General features: G+C 41.7%; 2 protein-coding genes across 10 annotated transcripts in view; one reads left to right on the top strand and one right to left on the bottom strand.

The window, feature by feature from the left end:
- The window catches only part of tns2a (tensin 2a), a 52,692-nt gene extending 39,287 nt beyond the window's left edge, over nucleotides 1-13,405 (top strand). For 3 of the 6 annotated variants that reach the window (XM_079849660.1, XM_079849664.1, XM_079849665.1), the window contains exons 16-28: nucleotides 268-333; nucleotides 557-673; nucleotides 1,910-3,361; nucleotides 3,561-3,720; nucleotides 3,856-4,844; nucleotides 5,597-5,728; nucleotides 8,188-8,286; nucleotides 8,870-8,947; nucleotides 10,054-10,131; nucleotides 10,210-10,378; nucleotides 10,511-10,579; nucleotides 12,753-12,782; nucleotides 12,982-13,405. In XM_079849660.1, coding sequence (XP_079705786.1) covers nucleotides 268-333; nucleotides 557-673; nucleotides 1,910-3,361; nucleotides 3,561-3,720; nucleotides 3,856-4,844; nucleotides 5,597-5,728; nucleotides 8,188-8,286; nucleotides 8,870-8,947; nucleotides 10,054-10,131; nucleotides 10,210-10,378; nucleotides 10,511-10,579; nucleotides 12,753-12,782; nucleotides 12,982-13,123 — 3,581 coding nt within the window. In that variant the 3' untranslated portion in view covers nucleotides 13,124-13,405. The remainder of the gene's footprint in view (nucleotides 1-267; nucleotides 334-556; nucleotides 674-1,909; nucleotides 3,362-3,560; nucleotides 3,721-3,855; nucleotides 4,845-5,596; nucleotides 5,729-8,187; nucleotides 8,287-8,869; nucleotides 8,948-10,053; nucleotides 10,132-10,209; nucleotides 10,379-10,510; nucleotides 10,580-12,752; nucleotides 12,783-12,981) is intronic. The other 3 variants (XM_079849661.1, XM_079849663.1, XM_079849662.1) reach the window with 3 other exon arrangements.
- A 1,162-nt stretch (nucleotides 13,406-14,567) lies between these two features.
- foxp1a (forkhead box P1a) overlaps nucleotides 14,568-19,954 on the bottom strand; it is a gene marked incomplete at its 3' end in the record, with an annotated part of 45,101 nt that continues 39,714 nt past the window's right edge. For 3 of the 4 annotated variants that reach the window (XM_079849666.1, XM_079849667.1, XM_079849668.1), the window contains 8 exons: nucleotides 19,728-19,811; nucleotides 19,409-19,616; nucleotides 19,148-19,224; nucleotides 18,884-18,985; nucleotides 18,676-18,797; nucleotides 18,540-18,603; nucleotides 17,809-17,972; nucleotides 14,568-15,858 (listed from right to left, as the gene is read on the bottom strand). In XM_079849666.1, the coding sequence (XP_079705792.1) occupies nucleotides 15,699-15,858; nucleotides 17,809-17,972; nucleotides 18,540-18,603; nucleotides 18,676-18,797; nucleotides 18,884-18,985; nucleotides 19,148-19,224; nucleotides 19,409-19,616; nucleotides 19,728-19,811 (981 nt within the window). Of the gene's footprint in view, nucleotides 15,859-17,808; nucleotides 17,973-18,539; nucleotides 18,604-18,671; nucleotides 18,798-18,883; nucleotides 18,986-19,147; nucleotides 19,225-19,408; nucleotides 19,617-19,727; nucleotides 19,812-19,954 lie in introns of those variants that run through there. The other variant, XM_079849669.1, reaches the window with a different exon arrangement.

Below are 19,954 nucleotides of genomic sequence, written 5' to 3'. Positions count from 1 at the left end.
ATACAGATTTTTACGTGATAATAGATTCTCTGTGGGTTTCACATATGAGCATGGGAGGCAACTTCAATTGCTCGTAAAACTCTGGGAAAATTCCTGGATATGAATCGTTGTTATAATCAAAAACATTAATGCAGTGTGTAGTTTGGAGAGGATATTATATACTAATATGAATTTACAAATCCCATTATTAATGATAAATATTATTAGCTGGAAAGGGTCTTCTGTCTCCTAATGATGAACACTCTCAATTCCCACTGTTTCCTGTAGATGACAAATTTCCCTCTGATGCCACAGTGGAGTTTGTATTTTCATCTGGGCCTGAGAAAATCAAAGGTAACTTAAAACCTTAATCAAACTGCAGATTAAGATCTTACTAACTGTTTAATTGCCATGAAATTGTTTGACAAACAATTTTCTTGTCTGAGCTGTCGCACAGTATTTCCAATTGAAACACCATGTAATGTGGTCTTAATGCAGACGTGTGTGTGTGTGTGTGTGTGTGTGTGTGTGTGTGTGTGTGTGTGTGTGTGTGTGTGTGTGTGTGTGTGTGATTCAGGGAGAGTGACCCAGAGGAATGATCCAGCTGTCAGCGTGGACTATAACACGAATGATCCGGTGGTGCGCTGGGACTCGTATGAGAACTTCAATCAGAGATATCAGGACAGCCTAGAGGGTACAACTATTCATTCTTACAACTACGCACTGGTGTTTATTCAGCCCTTCTGTAGATAGTATATAGGACTTTCCCTTTTTTCTTTAGAAATAAAAGTGGTTGATACTATGTAGACATACAGTACACTTACGTTTAGCCAGAGCATTATTTGAAACTAAGCTTAATTGGGTAATTAAAAAATTGTCATGGTTTTGACATCACAACCATAAGCACATCAACAAATGGTCATGTTTACACATGCAGAGGTGTTTTTAATTATAAGTTAGCCAATTATAACCAACATTAGGGTAAAAGCATACAAGTGTTGCACATTCTTTAAAAATAAAATTTTGAAAGTAATGTGTAACATGCTACATTTTGAGTTTTCACCTTAATACTTGTTACTTTTTCAAATGAATAATGTATAATTTTCTCTGTTTAATCTATTTACTGACAAATTGGGGAAAAAATGTAATGTTGCAATATATATAACGTCATTTTAAAGGGTTCTTATGCTAAGAGTTCTTATATTACTCGTTCATCATTTTGTTTATGGGGTCTACTAGAATACATTTACATCAGGGATGGGCAGCTTCGGTCTTGGAGTGCTCTTGGATTTTGTGTATGCTTTGGGTGGGAATTCTTGTGACGTGTCATTCCCAGAAGAAAACTGAAGACTACTATTGATGCGTTCAGGAAGTTCAGAAACAGTGCTTACTGATATAGAGAATAACTGCCTTCGGGGTGGATTTGTGCTTTGTAACTTTGCAGAGCTTTTTTATGCTCAAACAGCAACATTACACACTAAAGAAGTCTAGTGTCATCAGAATATTAGAATGATTCCTGAAGGATCATGTGACGTGAAAATTCAGTTTTGCCATCACAGGAATAAATTACATTTTAAAATATATTTCAATAGAAAACAGTTATTTTAAATTGTAATCCTATTTCACAATAGTAATGTTTGTTTTGTGTGTGTGTTTTTTTTTAACTGTATTTTGATCAAATAAATCTAGCCTTGGTGAACATTAAAAACATTAAAAAAAAATCTTCCCAACCTCAAACTTTTGAATAGTAGAGTACGTGCCAAGGATTTAAAGGCACAGTCGCAAAAACAGCCTGTTTAATTCTAAAGTTCAGAGAGAGGAGGGAAATGAAGGCATGAAACTAAATGATGTTTTGCTGCAATGAACCTTGATTAATAATAACAGTGGGCTTCAGGGAAATATAAAAGTGTTCTTTCATAAATCCTTTCAGATATTGCACACACACGTGGACCTGTAGATGGCAGCCTGTACGCACAGGTTAAAAAGCGCCGTGCTGCAGGCTCCACCTCCCTGCTGTCCACCAATGGGAGCCCTGCAAGGAGCTCTGAGGAAAGGCCAAGTCAGCTTCTGTCTGTCAGCACTGATTCTGGACACTCATCTGTCCCACCTGACCGGCTCGATGAACCAACTCGACAGGCCCCGCCTACTCAGCAAGAGAGGGAGGATCTTGAGCGCCTACTGGGTGGGATTGAAGGCGATGGAGGGAGGGATCGTGACCGAGAGACAGCCATTTTGGATGACGGGGATTCCTTGCCTCCTGAAAGGACTGGGTCACTGAGGTTAGGTCGTTCATGCTCATGCCGGGTGGGCTACCGATCCCAGCGCTGTGCTGAGCCTGGATGCGATGGACTCCACCACTTATCAAATGGTTATTGCCTTGATCGTCCCACCACCACTAATGGACAAACAGGGGCTCCTTCTTCAGGTATGCCATCTGTCATAGGGCTTTGCCAACACCACAGTGCCCTTCCTCACCAAACCCTGCCGCCTCCTGACCTGCTCTGGGACCGCCAACAAGGTCCACAGCACTACCTTCATCGCACTTGCACAGAGGGACCATCACGCCACCTGTGTCCATATCCGTCCCAGGAGGTCAGCACCCATCCTCATAGTCTGTCTCCCCGACTGCTCTGCAGGGCGGATGAGTACATTCCATACCCCCATCATCACCACAACCATCCACATCACCCCAAACCTAGCGGTCCCTATCACGATGTCATGATGGTAGATGGCATAGTGACGCCTGTCTGCCCCTGTCGGGACTGCTGTCTACGACGAGATGATTTCCACACTCTCCGTTTAGACAGAGAGGAGGCAATACACTGGGAGAGGGAGGCAGAGCTTCTCCGGGACACAGGGTTAAGACGGGGCAGAGAGGCCGATATGCAAAGAGGGACGGATATATGGGATCGGGAGGCAGGGCTAAGGAGGGGACGAGAAATGACTCTCCACTGGGACAGAGACCGAGAAGCAGAACTACAGTGGGAGAGAGAACGAGAGGCAGAATACTGGCACAGAAGGGCCACCGTAACCCCATACGGTCCTCACGGTCATGAATTACCAGCATTTAACTTCGATCCCCTCCCTGCAGGCCATCCCGCATACCCCGAACCCTCCCGTTCACACTCTCATGCCCATCTTGATCTCAAATACAGCAGCAGCTCCAGTGGGTACCAGACACCGCACCAGACGTGCCCCTGCTCCCCTTACCAGCCGTCACCCTCAGAGAGCCGTGGATATGCCTCGGGTTACCAGTCTGAGTCCACGTCTCCTCTTCCACCACCCTCCGCCTCCTGCCCTGGCCCAGTGCACCATGCCAGCGGACCTACAGAGAACCAGACAGACCCCCATCCTCAGCAGTACCCCTCTAACACAAATACAGGTGAGAAATGACTTGACAGCTACAATTACATTCTTTTATTACCTTGTATTGGACTATCTTTGAATTTTGAAGCTTTTGCAAACATGTTTTGGGTCATCTTATAAAATGAAAGAAATGTGTATAACCTTCCTCTACATGCAATTTCATCTTTGCATGATAAAATTTGTTTTTCGGTCTTAATGTATGCCATCCCTATCAGATTGTCCTGGCGGAGATAGCATAGGCTGGCGTAGTCACATTACCCATGGTTCCCTGCGGCAGACACATCGAGATCCACATGCTCCATATTCAACACCCTCTGATATTTCAGGACCTCCAACACCAGTCCACACAAGCAGCCCTTTGGGAACGCAGGAGAGGTAACAAGCTCCTGCATGTATCAGTAGATTTGGGTTGCTGTTGGAGAAGGATTGGAACTTTGGTCTACCATTGCAGTAGATGAATATGTTATCTTCTGACTTTAATACCGTGTTAATTTCCTCTTCCTTTTTTAGTCCTATCCTGAGTGTCCGTGAGTATGACTCAAGAGAGGTCAGCAGTGAAAGCAGTTTGGCCCACTCCCACAACAGGCCGCACCCATCTGCCCTACAGTGCAACAGTGTTAGTCCAGGGTCTCGTCAAACTCTACTGTCTTCCAATCAAGAGATTGCTGAGATACACCCTTTTCCTGCCACACCCACCACTGCCCAACAACCCTCCACCCATTCCCCGCCTACAACACCCCCCACCCCACAAATCTCAGCAGTAAACCCTGCCCCCTCTACATCTCCATCAGAATCCACCCAACCCCAGACAAACTGCTCGCCTGCTGCTGCTACAGTGCCACCCACAGGGGAAATGGTACCACAATCAACTGAGACTTTTAAACCAGCACATTCACCACGTCCCTCCTCTCCCATCCCAACCGAGTCCATCCCAGCTCACTTGCATAGCAATGGAGTATCACCATCTCCAGAACCAGATAAACCTGCTTCTTCTGCCCCTGCGTCCCCTCATCCACCCACTAGCGACCACGAGAGTTCTCCCTCCCCTGAACCCCCAGTACCTGGATTTGCCACGCTGGGCAGGAAGCTGATGTTGGGCTCTGAAACCTCCCTTCCTGCAGGGCACAGTATAGACGGCAGCCCCAACTCCACTCCAACCTTCCCCATCTCTCCAGCCTGTTGCACCCCATCTCCTCCACCAGGCTCCTACTCAGGGTGCCCAGCCACCTCTGTCCCACAGCCTCCTCTCCCTGAGAAACGCCGCCCATCCGGGCAGCCAGGCTCGCCCAATGGGAGGCCTGGAACGCTGAGGGGGTCCATGAGTCATCACGCCTCTGGGCAGCACCACGTTACATTCTCACCTTCAGTAGGAGAGCTGACCATGAATGCTGGTCAGGGAGAAGTTGGCGTGGAGGGTGAGATGGGCAGCCGTGTCAGTGTAAAATTCGTGCAGGACAGCTCTCGGTTTTGGTATAAACCTGGTATCTCCAGAGAGCAAGGTGAGACAACCACTTTGGACCTTATATTTAACTATATGATATATGCAGTTTAGAGGTATCTTCTTAATCAGTTGCTGATTAGGGCTGAGTAAAAATGTGGATCTCGATTCATAGAGTTAAAGGGAAGTTTACTGGAAAATAATGGCTTGAGATTTCTTTAGTTTGAGTTGCCCTTGTGGGCTTATGAACTGGTTCATTTTAGTGAGTCCAAAACAAAATGAAGCCAGAATTATCTGATTCACTTATAAATGACTCTTATGAACTGTTTTTTTTTTTTTAAGAGAATTCACGATTCATGAACAAATTGACTCTTTCGAGGTTGTCCTTTGAATGAATCAGTCCAGTCCAATCAAACTCATGAACTCATCTGTTAAATAAATAGTAATACAATTGTATTATATAGGCCCTGATGTTAATTTTTCAAATTATTATTTTCTTAATGTACCAAATTAGAAGGTTCCCTGTGTAATTTATCGCAATAACTGAGGAAGAATTTCTTTCATATGTAAGCAAAATGGACATTATTACAAAAATATGAAATGTGTCAGTAAATGTGTAACAATACCCAGGATTACTGCTGTTTGCTGCACTCTTCATACCCCTAACTATGAGCTACTATACTAATAGTGATGTTTACTGTTGTGCTGTAGTGTTTTTACATGTGCAGCAAATTGCAGATTGTTTTTCCATATGCTTGGATCCTTTTTTTAAATAGCGATGTCTCATTAAACTATCCTGTCTCTGTTCAACAGCTATAGCAGCACTGAAGGAAAGAGAGCCAGGGGCCTTCCTCATCCGAGACAGTAACTCTTTCCAGGGGGCCTACGGTCTGGCCCTGAAAGTTGCCAGCCCACCCCCCAACGTCAATAACCATAGCAGCAAAGGTACGCCACATCTGCAGTCATTTCCTCACACAAACATTTATCTTGCTTCAGTGTTGCTCCCAAAGCTCTCTGTCTGCACAGGAAACACACGACTGCACCTGAAGTACTCTAGCAGAGCTAAACATCACAGTAATTCAGAGCTAAAGCTGAAGTGTGTCATTTTCTACCGTGACCAAACGGAATTACAAAAACGATGATTGTCTTCAAAAAAGACCTAAGTTCAAACCCTTGCTTGATAGGTTTGTGTGAATTGAACTGAGAATGCCAAATAAATTGAATTAAGGATGAAACAGGAAGTAGAAGTGCAATTCGAAGAATTAAAGGGGAACTTGGCAACTCTAGCCATTTCTTCGCTGATTTTCACGTTTGTTGTCGCATGTTTTCTCTGAGAGCTCCCCCTACAGCTGTGGGGCGTATATTTCACAACACTGTTGTAAAAAAACTCACTTGCGGCACCCTCCTCCCCCTTTCTACCGCTGCTCATGTGCATTTGTTTTTATCGGAGCCGGCCAACTTTATCGTGTGGAGCTATGTCTACCGAGGTGGGTAATACACTCACCTAAAGGATTATTAGGAACACCTGTTCAATTTCTCATTAATGCAATTATCTAATCAACCAATCACATGGCAGTTGCTTCAATGCATTTAGGGGTGTGGTCCTGGTCAAGACAATCTCCTGAACTCCAAACTGAATGTCAGAATGGGAAAGAAAGGTGATTTAAGCAATTTTGAGCGTGGCATGGTTGTTGGTGCCAGACGGGCCGGTCTGAGTATTTCACAATCTGCTCAGTTACTGGGATTTTCACGCACAACCATTTCTAGGGTTTACAAAGAATGGTGTGAAAAGGGAAAAACATCCAGTATGCGGCAGTCCTGTGGGCGAAAATGCCTTGTTGATGCTAGAGGTCAGAGGAGAATGGGCTGACTGATTCAAGCTGATAGAAGAGCAACTTTGACTGAAATAACCACTCGTTACAACCGAGGTATGCAGCAAAGCATTTGTGAAGCCACAACACGCACAACCTTGAGGCGGATGGGCTACAACAGCAGAAGACCCCACCGGGTACCACTCATCTCCACTACAAATAGGAAAAAGAGGCTACAATTTGCACGAGCTCACCAAAATTGGACAGTTGAAGACTGGAAAAATGTTGCCTGGTCTGATGAGTCTCGATTTCTGTTGAGACATTCAGATGGTAGAGTCAGAATTTGGCATAAACAGAATGAGAACATGGATCCATCATGCCTTGTTACCACTGTGCAGGCTGGTGGTGGTGGTGTAATGGTGTGGGGGATGTTTTCTTGGCACACTTTAGGCCCCTTAGTGCCAATTGGGCATCTTAATGCCACGGCCTGCCTGAGCATTGTTTCTGACCATGTCCATCCCTTTATGACCACCATGTACCCATCCTCTGATGGCTACTTCCAGCAGGAAAAATGCACCATGTCACAAAGCTTGAATCATTTCAAATTGGTTTCTTGAACATGACAATGAGTTCACTGTACTAAAATGGCCCCCACAGTCACCAGATCTCAACCCAATAGAGCATCTTTGGGATGTGGTGGAACGGGAGCTTCGTGCCCTGGATGTGCATCCCACAAATCTCCATCAACTGCAAGATGCTATCCTATCAATATGGGCCAACATTTCTAAAGAATGCTTTCAGCACCTTGTTGAATCAATGCCACGTAGAATTAAGGCAGTTCTGAAGGCGAAAGGGGGTCAAACACAGTATTAGTATGGTGTTCCTAATAATCCTTTAGGTGAGTGTACATCATACACAGTATCATGTGTGTTTATGTCGAATTGCCATAAAGCAGTTTGTGTTTCTCGCTCGTTCTCGCTTCTCACGAGACTTCCTATTTCCTACTTACCGGGACGTTAGTCCCCATGTTGCAAGGTTGGTTTTCCGCCTGGGAACACTAGGGGGAGCGGGGAAAGTCACCGTTTTCACCAGTACAGGTTATTTAACCATCCAAATGATTTCTAAATGGTTTTAGTAAGTTGAAATAGTTCCCCTTTAAAATGAATTCAATGAATTCAATGTGACTAATTTGTAACTAAAAAAGTCAAGACAAACTTTGAATTGAATTATCTTGACAAAGCCTTTTTCTGAAAGCTTTGAAAAAAGTTTAAAACTGCAGTTTGAATGTTTATAGGCCATACAGACAGAGGGAATGATAGATTTGATTGATTTGTGCTTCATTGCAATAATTAACACCAGACCGAGCGCAAACGAGAACACTGTGCACTGTTTATTTTGGTAGTTTTCAACTAGCATTGGGAACTGCTTTGGGAATGCTTTGTATGACTTCCACCTTTAAACAGTGATGTATGTGGATCTAAATATCCATTAATCAAAATATTGATGCAATATTTTGAAAAGTCGTTATAGTTTGGTATACAACCAATATTAGCATCATAGTTTGCATTGAAGATGTAATGTCCTGTCTGTTAGCAGGAGGAGACCCTCTGGAACAGCTGGTTCGACACTTCCTGATTGAGACAGGGCCTCGGGGAGTGAAGATCAAGGGCTGTCAGAACGAGCCCTACTTTGGTGAGCAGTTCAAGAATCCTCTCATTCGCCAGACACACTGATTAAGCTTAGTCCTGGTTTAAATCAGAGCTTAAAGGGATAGTTCACCCAGAAATGATCATTCTGTCATCATTCATGTCGTTTCAAAACTGTATGACTTTCTTCATGAAGATGTTAGACCTGATCTGGAAGGCCAATAGACGTACAAATGTGGAGTTAATAGAACAGCTAGGCTGAATAAAGTTGAAAGTTGAGCTCAGGTTAGTGTGAAAATGACTTTCCTGCGATATCTGAGTGCAGGATCAGTTCGCTCCATGCATGCAAGGTATTCAGAAAGCAATACTGTTAAATCTCCATGATATCTCTGTCATGTACTTTAACAGAACGCTGAATTTACCAAATAGTTCATAACGCTGCTTCATAAAGAGTGAACGCACAGTCGTGAGGTTTAGAAGTTGAGATTAGAAAGCTAGGAAGTTCTTTTATGCCTGCGATTAGTTGCTGACTGGCTTCATTTTGTTGCTTTTGCAATCTGGCACATCAGTTTTTAAGGTAAATAATGTTGAAGTATTGAGGTGCTCTGTGTGTGTTTTGTCATCGGTAGGGAGTCTTTCAGCACTGGTGTATCAGCATTCCATTACGCCTATCTCTCTGCCCTGTGCCCTCCGCATCCCAGAGAAAGGTAAACACTACAGCACACATCAACACGCCACGCTGAGATATCACTATGATGAAAGCACAGCCACAACATGCACTCAATGTGAAGTGAGAGTTTGTGAAGAGTTGTAATGCATTAAACTATGGAAGCTTGTTTCCGCCACAAAATAAAACATTTTAAAAGATAATTGCGACTTTTTATCTCACAATTGCGAGTTTACATCTCGCAATTCTGACTTTATTTCTCACAATTGCGAGATATAAAGTCAGAATTGTGTGAAATAAAGTCGCAATTGCGTTATAAAGTCAGAATTGCGAGATTTAAAGTCAGAATTGCGTGAAATAAAGTCGCAATTGCGTGTTATAAAGTCAGAATTCTGATTTTTTTTCTCGCAATTGCGACTTTATATCATGCAATTCTGACTTTATATCTCCCAGTTGCGACTTTATTTCTCAGAATTGCGACTTTATATCTCGCAATTGCGACTTTATTTCTCAGAATTGCGACTTTATTTCTCAGAATTGCGACTTTATATCTTGCAATTGCGACTTTATTTCTCAGAATTGTGACTTTATATCTCGCAATTGCGACTTTATTTCTCAGAATTGCGACTTTATATCTCGCAATTGCGACTTTATTTCTCAGAATTCTGACTTCATATCTCGCAATTCTGAGAAAAAAAGTCACAATTCTGACTTGATATATCGCAATTGTGAGAAAAAAAAGTCAGAATTGTGAGATAAAAAGTCGCAATTATTATTATTTATTTATTATTCAGTGGCGGAAACAAGCTTCCATATGAAACAAATGCTTAAAAAATAAATAAAAAAAAAACCTGTCTTTTGGTGTTTCCCACAACATTCTGTACTATAGAAATACAAATTAAATAAAACGGTACCTTTTTAATAAAATGCCATTTATTAAAACAAACATAACTTCTTTGTGATTGACTTTTAGATAAGTAACTGATCTGACAAATTCGTCTGACCGATTCAAACTGACAACTCACGAGTCTTTTTTTTTTTTTGACTGATTCATCAAAAGAACTGCTCATAAGAGTCAGAATGTTAAACAAATGGCCGTGTTTGAATCTCAGAGCCGGTCTATGAATGATTGTGTTGCACTCTCAGACCCGATAGGTGAAGTTCTAGAGGTTCAGCCAGTCAGTAACATGAGTACAGCTGCAGACCTTCTGAAACAGGGAGCAGGTGAGTGTGAACCAGCACATCTGTCCTCATGTGAGACTTCTTACTGTGACGTCTGTAACCTCTGGTGTCTCTCCTCAGCCTGCAACGTGCTGTACCTGAACTCAGTGGAGACCGAGTCTCTCACGGGACCCCAGGCTATCGCCAAGGCCACAGGGGCCACGATGTCACGCAGCCCCCGGCCCTCTGCGACTGTGGTCCACTTTAAGGTGTCAGCCCAGGGCATTACACTGACAGACAGTCAGCGCAGGTACGCCCACCGATCCCCCTTTTTGCTTTTGAAAGTATAACCATACCATTTTTCAGTTTTCTCTGAGCAATAGAAATGAGGACAGGTTGTTACTGTCACACCGAGTTGACTGTGAGAGGTTTGGGTTTTCAGGGTGTTCTTCAGGAGACATTATCCAATCAACAGCGTGACTTTCAGCAGCGTGGACCCACAAGACAGGAGGTGAGATTGTAGTGGCAGAAATGCTAGGGGTGGTTTATATATCTACTCTACATACACTACTCTATATGTATTCCAATAACAATATTCCAAGTTTGCAGTGCATTCCACATCCAAAGTAATTACAAACCATTAAAGTGCCCCTATTATGCTATTTTAAAGGTTCCTAATTTTGTTTTGAAGGACTCAAATAAATTTACTTGCATCCAAGGTCAAAAACACTTTGTTTCTCATAATATACATTTGACACTGAAACGATTCAATAAAGGATTTAGTCTCTCGAAACCCCTCCTTTCCGATAGTCTACTCTGCTCTGATTGGTCAGATGGCCCAGTCTGTTGTGATTGGTCTACTCTGCTCTGATTGGTCAGATGGCCCAGTCTGTTGTGATTGGTCTACTCTGCTCTGATTGGTCAGATGGCCCAGTCTGTTGTGATTGGTCTACTCTGCTCTGATTGGTCAGATGGCCCAGTCTGCTGTGATTGGTCTACTCTGCTCTGATTGGTCAGATGGCCCAGTCTGTTGTGATTGGTCTACTCTGCTCTGATTGGTCAGATGGCCCAGTCTGCTGTGATTGGTCTACTCTGCTCTGATTGGTCAGATGGCCCAGTCTGTTGTGATTGGTCTACTCTGCTCTGATTGGTCAGATGGCCCAGTCTGCTGTGATTGGTCTACTCTGCTCTGATTGGTCAGATGGCCCAGTCTGCTGTGATTGGTCTACTCTGCTCTGATTGGTCAGATGGCTCAGTCTGTTGTGATTGGTCTACTCTGCTCTGATTGGTCAGATGGCCCATTCTGTTGTGATTGGTCTACTCTGCTCTGATTGGTCAGATGGCCCAGTCTGCTGTGATTGGTCTACTCTGCTCTGATTGGTCAGATCAGATCAGATTTCTCGACATGTCAACAACACAAACCAAACTCTTCCAGTCTCAACTACAACTACAGTGTTTGAGGGTCAAAGTAGATGCGGTTCATGGGTGGCCAATGAAGATCATAGGCTGCCATCATGCAGATTTGTCAGTTCTGATTACAGTTCAGAATCATTTTTTTTTTCTTTTAGGAAAAAACTTTATTTATCGTGCACTTTGATATTTAAAACTTTGCAGACCTTTTACATTCACAAACATCTATATGACACACTACATGAAAGATAATATCTGAAAAAGCATAATAGAGGCACTTTAAGGTTACTGTAATTATAGGAAGGTAAACGTGTATATATATATTTTTTTTTTTTTTTGGATATAGGATTTTTTTGGGGTTTTTTTTAGCAATGTTTTGTTTTTTATTTAGATTTTGTGTTTTGTTTTTTTAAGAAAGAAAGTTTTGCATTGTTTAGTTGAGTTTAACAGCTGCTTGCCTAGAAGTAGTACACATAAATCTAATCAGGTAGTGCATGAATCTCTTTGGGCTGCTCCGTCTGTGTGTGCATACAGTAAATGTTTTTTGTTTAATCATTTATGTTTATAATTTCAGTAGCATGTAAAACACAATCTTTGGGGCTCATTAAATGTAAACCCCACCCCGTGCAGACAAAACACTCGTCTTTTCTTAGACCATCACTTTGAACCCCGTAAATAGTTTGGGCTCTGTGATTTTTTTGATTTTGTAAAAGCTCTTTCATGGCAGACAGCCACCAGTTTTGCGTCTAAAGAATTTGAGGCAGTAACATTAAACCAGATGTTACAGGATCAAACAGCATTTGGCTTTTGGGTGAGCCACCAAAAAATGGATGAATACGGGCAAATTTGAAAACTACTTCTCACGTTAGATTTCGTAATATACAAAATATGATTTTATAATGTGTAGAAATAAAGAAAATGAAGCCCCAAAGCAGTGAGAGAGTGTGTGTGTGTGTGTTACAACCGCTGCATACTCAGCATATACAAGTATATGAACGAAAATACTTCAAGCTACACAAGCTCGATTTCACGTATCATTGCAATCGGAAATGTGTCAGAACGGAATTCAGATGCAGCGCACATATGGTTCCACCACAGCAATCTAGGAACAGGCTAAGTATGAACAGCAGGAGCTGTGTACTTGCATGTATGCTTTGACCTGAGATTGAGAGCATGTTCATGTGTGGCTGCAGCAGCGTCGCGCATGTGTGTGTGTGTGTGTGTGAGAGAGTCTGTTCCTCAGTCTTGTCTCTGTCTCCCTCTTGCTGCCGTAGGTGGACTAACTCAGACAGCACAACCTCTAAGTAAGTCTAAATGAAACGTGTGTGTGTGTGTTGTCTGGACTGTTGTGACAGCTTGTTTCCTCTGATTATGTGCTTATGTGCATGTTATTTTACTCTAGTACTGATCTTCCTGTCTGTCCGTTCACTCCTTGTTTGGATTTGGATCGACTGATATTTTATCCTCAATCACTCATTTGCGTATCTCTCTACCTCCTCTCAGAGTTTTTGGTTTTGTTGCCAAGAAGCCCGGCAGTGTTGTGGAGAACGTCTGCCATCTCTTCGCAGAGCTGGATCCCGAACAGCCTGCGACCGCCATCGTCAACTTCATTAACAAAGTAATGCTGGCACCGCAGAGACGCTAGAGCCCCGGGGACGAGGAGGGAGCGCTTATCTTCACACACACTGCCGCACATCACAAGACTCTGATGTCGCACCTTCTGTCAAGTTTAAGAGCTTCACAACTAAAGACTGCAGGAACTTTTTGGCAAAGACAGCGGCTTTACTGTTGACTAAACCGAGACCAAAACGCATTCAAACCAAAATATAGAGAATGTAACCAAACTAAAAGCCAACCATCTGTTGTGGTTTCGCATTATTGGAGCTTTTTTTGGTGTTCGTGGGATTGTAAATGATTTTTTATAAAATAGTCACCAAGATTTTTAAAATATGTACATTTTAGGCACTGCATTGACCCCTGAATAAAATAAATGATATATATGCACGAACCGCACAGAAAACAGCCTCTGCAGAAAGACAATCATCAGTTTATATATATATATATGTATTATATTAATCCACCAAATTTAAGTGCGTTTTTGCTTTTTAACTGGAAAGGAGGTGCCATGGTTTCTGAATCTGGCCCGGTGTCTGCGAATGATAGTGGAAGTTTCAGAGCGTTTGAGATGGAGGACCAGACATGGCGTAATCGTGACGCGGGGTTCCAGTATAAGAAAGATTTATATGTCATGTAGTATGATGTCACAGTGGAAGGCTGATGGTCATGTGATTATTACCCAGAGAGAATTCGGTTGCCTGTTGAGTAGGAAGAAAATGACTTTATTTTGTCCCCTTTTGTGTGTGGTGTATGTTATGCACAGCCACATCGTGTATGAACCATAGCCTGGTCAGCTGACCGTCACGCATCATGCTGTACCGTTGTGCCTGACGTATGGTGTAGTAGAACATTATATTGGAATGTAATCGGTCTTTAAACTGACAGGACAGGTGGACGTTTCTGCCTTCATTCTGTATTTCATGTTTTGCATAATGATTTCATGATCTCCAGAAGCGGTTTATAACCAAAGACGTGTGGCCATGTACTCATTCAGTTACTTTAAGCTGTGCCATTTATTTTACTTGCCTGTATCAACGAGTTATTGCTGTTTTTGACAGATAGTAAGACACGTCTATGACAACTTTTAATATATTGTATTCTGTATTTTCTTATTGATCTTTGTATGTAGTAATATATTTTCACACATGCAGCTGACTTGGAAAGTTTAAAAAAAAAAAAAAACACTACATGGAAGGATTTTGATAAAAGGATTTTTTTTTTAATTATCTTATGCTATTTTTTCAGTGTATGCACAAGTGAAAAATATAATAAATGTAAAGTCATGGTACCAAATCCGAATTCATGATGTGAATTATTTCTATTCTAATGCGCTATTCTCTCTCTCTCTCTCTCTCTCTCTCTCTCTCTCTATATATATATACATACATACACACACAATGTATAGACATTTGTATAAATGAAACTATAATCTATAATTATAAACATTTAGAATGAAAAAAACTGACACTTTTCACATTTTATACAAGAATTTATTAATCATAAGGCCATTTATTCAGAAGTATTGAACAAACTGAAATAGTTGATTTGAAATAGATGCCATCTATTTCTTTTGGACATGTGTAACAAGATATTCAGTCAACAATTATGCATTATTTCCATCATCAACTCTTTTTCTCTGTGGTACGTTGTCAAATCAAACGACTGCGGTTTACAAACTGCTCAAATGTCACGAGTGCGACATTAAACGCCTCCGATACTCATCTAATCCACTCGAGTGAAGACTTCTTAGTCTTGGCCATATCAAAAGGGACAATGTAAACAGGGTACACAACATTAAAACATCTTTCACAATCTTTGGTAACTTGATTCTTTCTACAAAAAAAAAAAAAAAGAGAATAGTTGCTCTACTCAAATACGGAAATGTTTGGTTCAGCTTTACTAGTAACCGAATGATTGGGACTGTTGAGGATGAGGCTTTTTGTTTGCGTAAATGTTTTGGATAATGGAAATACAGTAACCTTCTGTACACACAAGTGAAAAACAAATCAAAAACTACAATTGAAAAACATTCATCATCAAGTGCTGGTTATAAAATGTTCCCCTTTGGTTTTGTTTTTATCTTGAAAAAACAAGAGGTAAAAAAGATAGACATTCACAATTTCATTTTCCATTCTACCGATAAGTGGCCCGAAATTGAAGGCCACACGTTACCGTCATGGCGGCCGGGGCCATCGATGGCGACTAACCCTACAGTATTGAGGCTGAGGTGATTCAAACTCGCATTTACGATAAAGAGCTTTTCATTCAGCATTCACAGCTGCGGTGAACAGATTTTGTGGAAAGCTAAATAAATCTTTTTCCTCGGTTGACAGGGAAACCGCCTTCCCTTCAAGGTGAGCGTTTGATTCAGTTCAGGTGCCGTAGTGTTTAATATACAAAGCAAAGATGACGTGTGGCCTACAGCGCCCTCATTGTCCTCCGCAAGCTGACGGGCGGCCTTTTCAAACACAGAGGAGCCCTTTAGTACCAGTGAGGTCAAACCATTGCATACAACAGAAACAGGTCAATCGAAACAATAAATAAAGGGTTGTTCCCAAAAGGAAAAGTTGCAGCTGTAACTTTTCTGCGTCAGGAGTCTGATCTCAGCAGTGGAAGGCGTGAGGTGGCGAGGAGAATCCCGGCTCTTCGCTGTACTCTGGGTTGTGGTTGGTGTCTGGACTGTGCTGGTCTTCTGTCTCTGGAGACATGGAGCCATTATAGTCCTCGGCCTCCATCTGCTCCTCTTTAATTTGAGACTGATGCCTGTGAACACACACAGCTCGCATCAATCAAGATCTTACACTTTAGCACAAATGAAACTGGTATAGATACTCCGTTTTGAGGACTGCATTTTCTAAGTAAAAAAATCCTACGACACAAAATTGCACAAACATGCATTGCTTCAAATGGAATATTAAAACTGGATATTATATTAAAAGTAGCATTCACAATTAAAGTGAAACTTGAGCTTATGAGGTTTCTAGCCGACAGGGACAATGTGTTGTCAAAGTAGGTATTGTGGCTTTATATGGTCAGACACTTGCATATTAACATGTTCTTGAAGATCAAGCTCAAATGGAGTTACGGGGTCTTTGACCAGCGAATGCATGTTTTGGGTCACTGGAACAAGTGCATCACATGATGTTTTCATCAACTTACAGGTTTTTAAAGTTTATTGTAGCTATGTGGGTGCGCACTTTTTCTTGTTGTTGAATATATTTGGCCAAAATCTCATGATGTAGAAGATGAAGCGTTATGCACAGGATATTTAAATTTGGTTTAACTAGACTGCAAATACCAGACTAAGACTCTTAAATACAAAAAACATTTGCCTTTATAGAGTGATTCTTAAGTAAAGAAAACGCTGTCCTTAAACAAACAGTTCTTTATTTACCTCTGAACTGTGCGTGGCACTTCATTCACATAGAGGAGGGGCGGAGCTATGAGGTTTGACTGACAGTTTGAGGATCCAATGCAGTTACAAGGTTTAGTCACAACCTCTTTTAAATGCTTTTGGTTACATTATGGCAAAGACCCACAGACAGACGTAAAGGATGACCAATAGCATTTATCTTTTTTAAAAATTAAACAAAATATAGACAGAAGGTTTCTGCCCGACAGCGACAATATATTCTTATTGGTAGCATCTATTTTTATTTATTTTTTGGAATTTGATATTTTCCATGGCACACTAGTGGTCGGGAAACACTGATCTATACAACTGAACAGTGGACCCTTTTCACATTGTCACATTTATGAACGCTTTTTATCATATTGCCTAATGTATGTGTAATAAATCTGTTTGTGAATGTAAAAGGTCTGCAAAGTTTTAAAGATAAAAGTGCATGATAAATCAAGTTACTGTTTTCTAATAAGAAAGAGCTGAGTCTGAACTGGCTGAAACGAGTTGTCAGTGATTCCTTTCTATGATCTTCATTGGCCGCTCATGAACAGCATCTACTTTGACCCTCAAACAGTTGTAACTGAGACTGGAAGAGTTTGGTTTGTGTTGTTGACATGTCGAGAAAACACTGTTTTCTGCTCTGCCAAAGCAAATCCATTTTGCGTGAACTTCCAAAGGATGAGGAATCAAACTCGAATTGATACGGTAAAACCGACACAATTGTTACCGCTCATATCACTGTGTATCAAGCACTGAGGAAGAGCTGAACTTCTGATATGGCAATAAGCGTTTCATTCCGACATGTGCATCAGAGCAGAGTAGGCTCTTGGAAAGGAGGGGTTTAGAGAGGCTGGATCCTTCATCAAACCGTTTCAAACACTGTGAGAAATGAGATGATGCTGCAATGTATATTATATATATTAAAGTGTTTTTTGACCTTGGATGCATATAAACCTATAGTAGGAGACATCTTTAAAAGAGCATAATAGGGGCACTTTAAAAGACTTAAAATATAGTAATAATAATACATTTTTCTTTGGGAATATAAATAGCAATACAACAAGAGTGATATCCTTGTCCTAAATCACTTTTATGTGTTAGACAGATTTATATGATTTCAAAAAGCAACGAGCAAAAACTAAATCTAACTCTGCACTGCTGTGTCAGTTCGGTTGCATGCAAGACTTTAAGGATCTGTGGACACACTATTTAAATAACTCGATTGCCTATTTGAATGTTTCAGTGAACCGGCAGTGAGTGTTCTCAGGGTTTACGTGAGTGACATTAGACAGGCAGGACAGTGGACTCACAGTGTGGGCAGAGGAGAGAGCTCCAGGCTGGAGTCGCTGCGGGAGCCCTCATCATGATCGTGAGAACTCGTGTCCTCATGCAGCGCACCGGTCAGGGCCTTCAGACTGGACGCTCCCATAGATGCCGAGCCATATAGGGGCAGACTGCTGTCCGCCATCGCTGCCTGAGGAGAAACACTGTTTAACATCACCGAAAATAACACTCGTATCCCAAACAAGTTATATATTAATACTACCATTCAAAAGTTTGGAGTCAGTAAGATTTCAATACATTTAATCGGCAATGATGCATGAAATTGATCAAAAGTGAAACTAAAGATATTAATAATGTTACAAAAGATTTCTCTGTCTAATAAATGCTGTTCTTTTGAACTTTTTATTCATCAACGAATCCTAAAAAAAAAAAAAAAAAAAAACGATTTCCACAAAAATATGAAGCAGCACAACTGTTTTCAACATTGATAAGAAATGTTTCTTGAGCAGCATATCATGATATGAGAATGATTTCTAAAAGATCATGTGACATTGAAGACTAGAGTAATGATGCTGAAAAATCAGCTTTGCATCACAGGAATTAAAAATATATTCAAAGAGAAAACAGTTGTCTGAAGCTGTAATAATATTTCATAATGTTACTGTTTTTACTGTATTTTTGATCAAATAAACGCAGCCATGAGAGAAATCTTTTGAATGGTAGTGTAGATATGAATGAATCTCAGTTGAGTCCGTACCTGCAGAGCAGACAGGGCAGGACTTTGACCCAGACTGGACTGGATGTTCTTCACCAGAGGTGATCTGAAGAAACAGACCTCAGCGTCATTAAATGACCAGTGCAAATGAAAACGTTGCAGTCAGATGCGCACTTACCCAGTGATCTTTTGTGGCCGCCTTTTCTGAAACTCCAGCTCGTCCACGGTCCAAACGGCCCCCTTCACATTCTCAACTCGTACAAAACACTTGTGAAGACTGAGGTTGTGGCGAACTGCATTCTGAGATTGCAGAAGAAATGAACAAACTGATCCAGGGCACAGGAAATCAATCAAGACTGATATTTTTAGTGAATCTTTTCAGTTACCTTCCACGTTGCCGCATTGCGTCTGAAATACGCGAATGTTCGAGTGAACCAGTTGTAGATTTCATTTAGTGTTAGCTGCTTTTCTGGAGACTCCAAAATGGCCTATAAATTAAAAAAGGGAACAAGATTAACACACTTCTCTCATACAGCAGCTGATGAAAGATAAAAGTAAAGGTTTAACTAAAATATCTCAGACAGCCTGGTTGATGGCAGTCTCATCAGAAATGATGGTGAGGTAACAAGAGCTGCATGAGGGTTTCTTACCTGCCGGATCAAAGCTGCATAAGTAAATGGAGGCCTGACCTCAGCACTCAAGTAGAACTCCTTATTCTGCACAATATCTATGAGACACAAGAGAGAGGTGCTGCTAATTTATCAAAGCAACCGTTATAGTTATCGTCCTTGTGCGAACAGGCCTTTACACTGGTTTCAGGCCATCCGTGTTGTAGAGCCCTGATAACTACACTACAGTGAGTGTAATACTGGCTCTGACACTGACAGTGGGCGAGAGGTCACCGATCTCACCTTGGTCCATGGCCATGTTGTATTTGTCCGAGTAGCGTTTGCGGATGGGTCCCATGCTGTGCAGGCTGGTGGGGATGATGACGGAGGGCATCTGGGGGAGCGACGTGAGGGGCGTCGACGGGGCCGTGGCACTCTGGGACAGGCTCATGGAGGGAGTGGTTTTTGGAACGGTTGCCTTGGCAAGAGTGAGGTTGGACACCAGATTCACCTAACAAACATTTGAAAGTTTATTATTTCACCAGCGATCTTAAGTGTATCTTCAGAACTACAGAAGTGTGTTTATAATCAAACAGAGTGAATGGTAAACGCAGTGACATACTGGCTGAGGGGCTGGTTTGGCCTCAGTAGACTTGACATGGAGGTGGGCCATCATGGCCTGAAGGCGTTCTTTGTCTTTAGTGAGCTGTTTGACAAACACAAACACCACTGATAAACATGGAGCTTTCTGTTGTCTAACGTTCACATGGTGGATTCTTTCTTCATGTGTACATTCAGCACATACAGAGCAGGAAAAAGATTAGAGCTCAGATTAGAGCAGGATGTTTA

The sequence above is a fragment of the Squalius cephalus genome (genome assembly GCF_949319135.1).
Source record: "Squalius cephalus genome assembly, chromosome: 18".
Taxonomy (NCBI): domain Eukaryota; kingdom Metazoa; phylum Chordata; class Actinopteri; order Cypriniformes; family Leuciscidae; genus Squalius; species Squalius cephalus.
This window is presented reverse-complemented; position numbering and strand designations above follow the sequence as displayed.